General features: G+C 30.3%; 1 protein-coding gene across 1 annotated transcript; it reads left to right on the top strand.

Annotated features, from left to right (window-relative positions):
* The first annotated feature begins 425 nt into the window (after positions 1 to 425).
* LOC120080617 (GDSL esterase/lipase At1g29670-like) lies at positions 426 to 4868 on the top strand. The gene is made up of 5 exons (XM_039035348.1): positions 426 to 711; positions 1029 to 1153; positions 2285 to 2530; positions 3409 to 3655; positions 4645 to 4868. The coding sequence occupies exons 1-5, from the start codon at positions 426 to 428 to the stop codon at positions 4866 to 4868; spliced, it is 1128 nt and encodes a 375-aa protein (XP_038891276.1).
* The last annotated feature ends 3044 nt before the right edge of the window (positions 4869 to 7912 follow it).

Here is a 7912-nt window from a genome sequence, read left to right as displayed (position 1 = left end):
ATTTTTATTAGAAAAATAAAAATGAGAAACAAAAATATTAGGTCTTATTTGATAATAATTTTGTTTTTTGTTTTTTTGTCTTTTTCTTAAAATTTATGCATGTTTTCCTCTATTTTCCCGTATGACTTTCATTTTCTTAAAAAAAAAATATTTGAATTTTTAGTCGAATTCTAAGTACAAGAACAAATATCCAAGAATAACTCCTTGTTTGTTTGTTTAAAAAAAACGACTTGATTTTGTAAAACATCAATCGAAGTAACGACAAAACATAGAAAAGTTCATTTTCAAAAATAGAAAACCAAATGTCTGTCTTTTTTTCTAAGAGTGGTTTCAATACTTAAAAAATAACTCGTGACCTATAGTTTTTTTTTTTTTTTTAAATTGAATTTTGGAACTAACATTGGGAAAATAAAACTTGTGCAGAAATGAAGGGAGAATTATTGATGGTGTATTATTGTTTAATAATAATAATTGGAGGATTATTATTAGAGAATAAATATGTTGATGGAGCATCATCATCATCAAAAAAGAAAGTTAGTTGTTATTTTGTATTTGGAGATTCTCAAGCAGACAATGGAAATAACAATGACATGTTGGAAAGGGAATATGGTAATGCAAGAGCTGATTATAAGCCTTATGGCATTGACTTCTCTAAACAAAGCATTCCCACTGGCAGATTCACCAATGGCCGCAATGTTCCTGATTTCATCGGTTTGTAATTCATCAATTCCACCCTCCTATTTCATTTATACAATCCATCGAAAATATAACAATCATGCTTAAAGTATTAACCGATATATCACAATACAAATTCTTTGACATTCTACTTTACTCTCATCACCGACCTAGCTAGTTCGATCCTAAAAGGCTGAAGATTTGACCTAGACTCAAATTCTTAGGTTTGATTCATTGGATGAAAGTTTAGACAACTATAACCCACTATATAACATAGATATGAGACAATATCGATCATCAAATCATTCATGTAAGGTAGAGAAGATTGAGAATGAGCCTTTTCTTTTTTTCAGCTAAATTTTTAGGGTTTCGGGATTACATTCCACCATTTAAGATAACAAAGAGTCGGACTATTTTGAAAGGTGTAAACTATGCATCTGGAGGTGCAGGAATTCTCCGTGAAACTGGAAGAACACTGGTAATTAACTTTAAACTTCTTCATCGTTAATATGTATTGTCTATTGATTCTCCGTAAAACTTCACTACCAATGTCAATAAATATTTAGGACTTTCTACTTATATATAATATAGTATGATGTCCTTATTATCCTAGTCTATTCTATTGTCTATTGATGGGGAGAGAACAATAATTAACTTTAGATTATGTATAGGAGCTCTAAAATATCATAAATCAAAAATGCGTTTAATGTCTTCGTTCCTAACTTAACATATAAAATCATGATTAAATTATTATTGTTTTGATTTATGTACTTCGATTTTTTTAGCCACTATATTTAAATGTTGAACTCATGTATCTTCAATAAATACATAAATCTTAAATTTAAGTTATGTCTTAGTTTGTTGCTCGTTTTTCCAAAAGTAAATCAAAGTAGTGTGTATTAACATTTATTTCATTAAATTTTGAATATATATATATATATATAACGTCTAAATTAAGATTTGTGGCAAGTATAGAAATTATATTTGAACAATTAAAAGTATAAATACTAAAAAGAAATGGAACTACAAATACAAAGACCAAAATGATATTTTAACTTAAAATAAATGATAGTCCTTCATTTCATTAATTTTCCTTCAATCATTTATCTAAAACTCGAGATAATGCGATACGACCTTTATTTTTACTTGATGGGTGGAAATGGATTTTTCTTTTTTTAATTCAACTTGTAGATGGGAGGTTTCAAATTTTTTAACACATTGGTGATTATATATACACATCTATGTGTGTCTCTCGTAACTACTGCACATATGCTGAGTTAATAGTGATGGGCTCCGTTTGATAATAGTTTGTCTTTTAGTTTTTGAAAATTACGTACATCCATATATATGTTTTATGTTTTGTTATCAACTTTACGCAGATGTTTTAAAAACCATGTTAAGTTTTGAAATTTAAAGAAGTAGTTTAAAACTTGTTTCTGTTGTTTTGGGGGAAACAAACACAAATTTCAGAAGGAAAAAAATTCAAAATGAAATCGTTATCAAAATGAGACCTTGATTAAGTACGTAAAGTTAGACGTAGAATGTTGAATTTCTAAGATATATATATACAACGAGATTGAATCATGATTTGTTATTTATGTATTTGTAGGGGCAAGTATCAAGCATCAAGAAGCAATTGGAGAATCACAATTACACAATTTCACAAATGCATGGGTTATTGGGAAGCAAAACAAAAATTACAAGCTATCTTAAAAGATGCTTATATACAATTCAAATTGGAAGCAATGATTACCTTAATAATTTTTTTATGCCAAAACTCTACCAGACAAGTTCTCAATATTCTCCAAAAGCATATGCCATTGCTCTAAACAAAGAACTCTCCACCCAATTGAAGGTTAGTTAATTTCCTTAAAAATTGTATCATTATTCTCTCTTATATATTCTTCCCTAAATCCCCACTTAATTAAAATAATTTAAAACATAATTATTTGGTTTTTGAAGGGCTGTTTTTAAATATAAAAAAATATTTACAAGATATTCTAAAATTTTGTTATATTTTGTAAATATTTTCAACAGTTTTACCATTTAAAATAATTTTCCAAATTTATGTACGTTAACTTTTACCTACCTATGAATTTTTTTCTTTGTTTTGATATCTATTTTTCTGAAAGTGTCTTTAAAATAATCAACGATAGGATTTGAAAACTAACGAGGTAGTTTTGTTTTTAATTTCTTTTTTATATTTTAATTTGGTTATAAATTCAATTCTTTCTTTTTCAATTAAAGATGAAAATCTTACGCTCTGTTTGGTAAACATTCGACTTTTGATTTATAGGATTTTGAAAATTAAATCTATATTACTTCCACCTATTGGTTTCTTTATTTTATTCGTTTACATTTTAGACGTGTTTTCAAAATTTGAAGCAAGTTTGTTTTAAATATTAAAAAAAAAAGTGGTTCTTAAAAACTTATTTGTTTTTTATAGTTTGGATAAGAATTCAAATGAACATGATTAAGAAATTGTGAAAAAAAAAAAAAGTACAATTTCCAATAAAAAAAAACTAAATTTTATCAAATGAAACAACGCAAGCATAAAGTTCAAAAACAAAAAATTAAACACGAAAACATTATCAAATGAGATCTAAATAGTTATCAAACAAAGTCTACACTTAATTTAATTATATCAATATATACTACACTCTTTTCACCATCAAAATGTGACATAACAAAAAATTGATTATTTAATATTGTTGGGGAAAATATTAAATGTAGATTCTATATGATCAAGGAGCAAGAAAGGTGGCCATATTTGGAGTGGGATCCATAGGTTGTACTCCATATGCAAGGGCTAACTTTGAGCATAGAGGGCTGCCATGTGTTGACAAAATGAACAGTGCTATTCAACTTTTCAATGATGGCCTCAAGTCTCTTGTTCAACAGCTTAATACTAACTTGCCTGCTGCTAAATTTACTTTCATTGATGTCTTCAAAATTTCCACTATTGACCCTTCAGATTATGGTAAGTACTTTTCTTATAAATTACTCTTCTCTTCTCTTCTTAATCAAGCAATATGAATTTAGTATTGATTCAACTAAATAGGTAGGAGATAACATTTTTAGTTTTTTGCTTTTTAAATATCATTCGGTTAAATTATGGAAAATACCCTCGAATATTTTAATACTTTGTTTTAAAAATATCCAAAAATATTTAAAAGTTTCATTAATATTCTTAAACTTATTATCTAGTGTATGCATATGTCCTTTAATTTACAAAAGTTACATTAATCTATGACCTTATATATACATGCATATTCTTACCCTTTAATATGAGATGAAAGCTTTTTATCCACACACCCCATTTCTTCCATTATTTGAAGTTTTTTTTTCCCTCAGTACATTTATTTTCATGAAAAATCTATTTTTATTAAATAAATTTGATTTTTTTCCCTAAAATTGTAGCCTTATGAGTTGTGATTTTTAATGGGTACCTTTATGAGTCAATAAAAGAGTGTTCCTACTAATATATTTTTAGAACAATTGCCAAACAACCTTTTGATTGTTTCTTTCCCTTTCTGATTTTACTTAGAAAACTATTTAATGATATCTGCATTTTAAAAAAACAAAAAAAAAGAAAGAAAAAAAAGAAAAGAAAAATTACTTATTATTCTATGTATTAACTTTAGAAAATAGGATGCAATATATCAAGTTATGCTTTCTAACTAAGAAAATGCATTCAAAACAAAGAAATATTATTTATTTATCTCTTTCTCTTTTTTTTTCCCTGATTTTTAATAAGAACAACATTTAAAAAAATCATCATGCCAAATAAGTTTCTATATATAAAATAATAAAGAGCTTCTCCTACTCATTGAAACATGATTCTCCATAGAAGATTGAAATTTAAACATATTAAATGTAAATAATTGGTTGAAATGATAGTTTTTGATTTGAAAATAAATCTATATATAATTGAGAAAATAAACAAAAGATATATACATATATTTGCAGGTAAAAAGGTACTAGATGCTCCATGCTGTGAAGTTGAAGTAGGGGGAATGCAATGTGATCCATTTGGAAAAGTATGTGGGAATAGGATGGATTATATGTTTTGGGATGGAGTTCATCCAACTGAAATTGGATTTAGATTAGTAGCAAGTAGAGCCTTTAATGCCAAACAAGCTGGTGACACTTACCCTTTTGATATTAACCACCTTGTCAAACTATATAAATAACCCCTCACCAAAATTTACTTCATACCAATTACCCAATTTTTACTCATTTAAGTTTCTATTACATGAGTCTTGTAATGTGTGACTTATTTCTTGCAATTACATTTTGAAATACATTGATTTGTTTTTAGTATGCATAGTTTTAGGGTTGAGTAAATCATATTGTTTGAATATATACTTTTGGAAGAATTGTATGAAATTTTTTTTCTTTTTTCTTTTTTATTATTGATTTGGCTAGGAGTTATTTATTTATGACCCAAATTTACTTATTAAGTTTCTACAAGAAGAAGGTGTCAATGTATGCAATTTAGTGACGTCTAGAAAGTGTCACAGTTAAAGCATGATTGACATTGTAAACATGACATTATTATTACTTTTGTGATAGATTTTTAATGTCAATATAAAAGATTAATTGATATAAAAAGTGAACTTCTGTGTTGTTTATTGACAATGATAAATTGTTATAAAAAATATTACTATGAAAAATAACAAATGTCAATAAATATTTATTGTCGATTGAATTGGACAGTATTGTTTTCGTATATCTTGTAGTTTGTATTTTGAAAGAAAAAAATTCTTTATTTAATAAAAATAAGAGGTATTTTATTTGAAATTTAGGCTGTATTAATTCAATCTAATAAACTAAGATTCAAGGTTATGTGATGTCATTTGAACAGTATGTGGTAGACATACAAGTGGTCTATATTCAAGTTATAACCTAAAAGGTATGCAGTAAATAGATAAGGTTGGGTGCCTTATCTTGATAACACTGCAGATACGATCCACTTTGTAATTGTTACATGAGTTGTAAATGTTACAGACAATATGAGCCATAAAATGACTGTCGGGAGATAAATTCACTACAAAAACAGGGACTCTTTCGATGCCTAAAATGACTGTCGGGAGATAAATTATTAGGAGAGGATCTCCCAACTACGTAAGGGTGGTGTCGGGAGTGCTCAATAACTTCCGACGCCATAAGTGAGGCATCAGGAATTGGTAAGAACTCCCGACGCGCAAAAAGCAGGTGTCGGGAGATGGGAATAGAAGACCATTCTCTATGAAGGATCTCTCGATGCCTCCCATGATCATCAGGAGATATAAAAGAACTCCCAACAAATAAAACAATATGTCAGGAGTTAGGTGTGAAGGTTTGTCAAGATGGGCCAAACTCCCGATGGGTCACCATTGTCCGTTAGGAGTTATGTTATAAAACCCCCAAATCGAGCAAATTTCAGATCTATCTTTCTTCTGTTGGGATTGATGCCCTAAAGTCTCGTGTCCTGTAGTTTGTAAACAGTTTGTACAAATACTTGCGATGTATAATATATGATATTTTACTTCATTTCTTGATTTTGCTCAGTTGAATGTTTTATTTGTTTTACCATAAACCAATAAACCTTAAGTCCTTGGTTGTCCTGTATGTAACTTAAACCAAAATGGCCTGTAGTATATGGATATAGGAAGGAAACCTTATCCTGGTAACGCTGCGGATGCAATCCGCTTTGTGGAATGGTCACAAGTATTGTGACTTATCACAGATGATCTGATCTTATTATTCATGTATATACAAAGAGTTTGTATAAGACTTGACCACGAAGTGTTAACATCTTGTTATATAACACCATTCATGACAGAGACTTCACTTCACTCGAATGACCATAGGTAACATGACCTCAATCCTGAGTGAGTTGAGAACTCCTACCATCGAGGGCGGTTCTTTGATTTGCATGGGTGCGAGTGGCCAGACCGCCGACTCAAACCTACCACTTTAGGGATTTGTCTGATTTGGGAGCTGGAAACTCTACTACACAAAATGGAATTCACTCCTTCCCCGAAGCAGGGGCAAGTAGATAAATAGTTCCTTTAAGGGTTAATTTCAGGGCTTGAACGATGTGGTGCCACATATCTTCTCTTGGTCCGAGAGGTGTTCACACATAGTTGGACTATGTTGTATTGTTCATTAGAGGGATCAGTGGTACTTAAGGAGTGAGATATAACTACAAGGACAAAATGGTAAATTGGCTCAGTTGTACTTACAAGCATCTGTGAAGGGTCATCATACTCATGATTGGTTATATTCGATGGACACAGAAATATATCTGTAGTTAGAAGAGTTCAGTTATTGGTCTTTAGTGGAATGCCTAGCAGTTAACGGATGGTAAATCTCGTGACTAAAGAGTTTAGTCAGCTATTTACGTATGGTTGGAGCTTTGAGCCATAGGTCCATAAGATCCCCTTGGTAGCTTGGATAAAGTTGAGAATCAGTTTTTGGGTCAGTTTGAAATGTTCAAATTGACAAGAGGGAGTTCATTTATATATGATATAATTGACTAAATGTATGAGATACATTATTTTGGAGAAAATTGGATATAAATATGATTTATATTAAGTAGAGAAGAAAACACTATAGTAGATATATGATATCAAACTATAGGTTAAAAATATAATATGATTATTCATTAATTAATTAATAAGGCGGTTATGAGATAATTGGTCGTGTAATTCTCTGGAATCGTGCAATAGTGGGAAGTTCGAATTCAGTTCTTGTAACTGAAGAATAAAATGAAATTTTTTTTAATTTTGTGAGATACGTAGAAAAATTGCTCACGGTGTCTTCCTATTCGATCGCATACCGTTGAGAGCCTATACGATAGTGCCTATCTTCCTAAACGATTGCACACCCGTGCACTAAACGATCGCCCGCGATTTCTAAATGATCGTTTACCTTTTCTAAACGATCACTTAGTGCGTCGAGCAAACCTAAATGATCGCTTACCTTTTGCTAGACGACCACTTAGCAAAACCTACACGATCGTGTACCTTTTTCTAAACGACAAGCACTCGACTATATGATAGTCTTCTACCATCTCCCACTTGCTTGTTCGTACTACACGATCGTCTTTTCCTCCTTCTCTCTATCAATTCCATCAAATTCCACCCTTTGGATTCTCACTTGAGAATACCGAGGGCTTCGAGTGGGGTCATCCCCGGTTGCTGTTGGTTCGTGCACTACCGATCGTGTAGACGACCATGGTGCTGTTAGA

Source organism: Benincasa hispida, chromosome 6, assembly GCF_009727055.1.
Source record: "Benincasa hispida cultivar B227 chromosome 6, ASM972705v1, whole genome shotgun sequence".
Lineage (NCBI taxonomy): Eukaryota > Viridiplantae > Streptophyta > Magnoliopsida > Cucurbitales > Cucurbitaceae > Benincasa > Benincasa hispida.
The sequence above is the reverse complement of the archived record's forward strand: the minus strand, read 5'-3'. Positions and strand labels throughout refer to the sequence as shown.

Coding starts and splice junctions, on each gene's coding strand:
- LOC120080617 (XM_039035348.1), top strand. CDS start 426: ATGAAGGGAGAATTATTGATGGTGTATTATTGTTTAATAATAATAATT. Junction 2,531..3,408: donor AACTCTCCACCCAATTGAAG/GTTAGTTAATTT, acceptor TATTAAATGTAG/ATTCTATATGATCAAGGAGC. Junction 3,656..4,644: donor TATTGACCCTTCAGATTATG/GTAAGTACTTTT, acceptor ATATATTTGCAG/GTAAAAAGGTACTAGATGCT.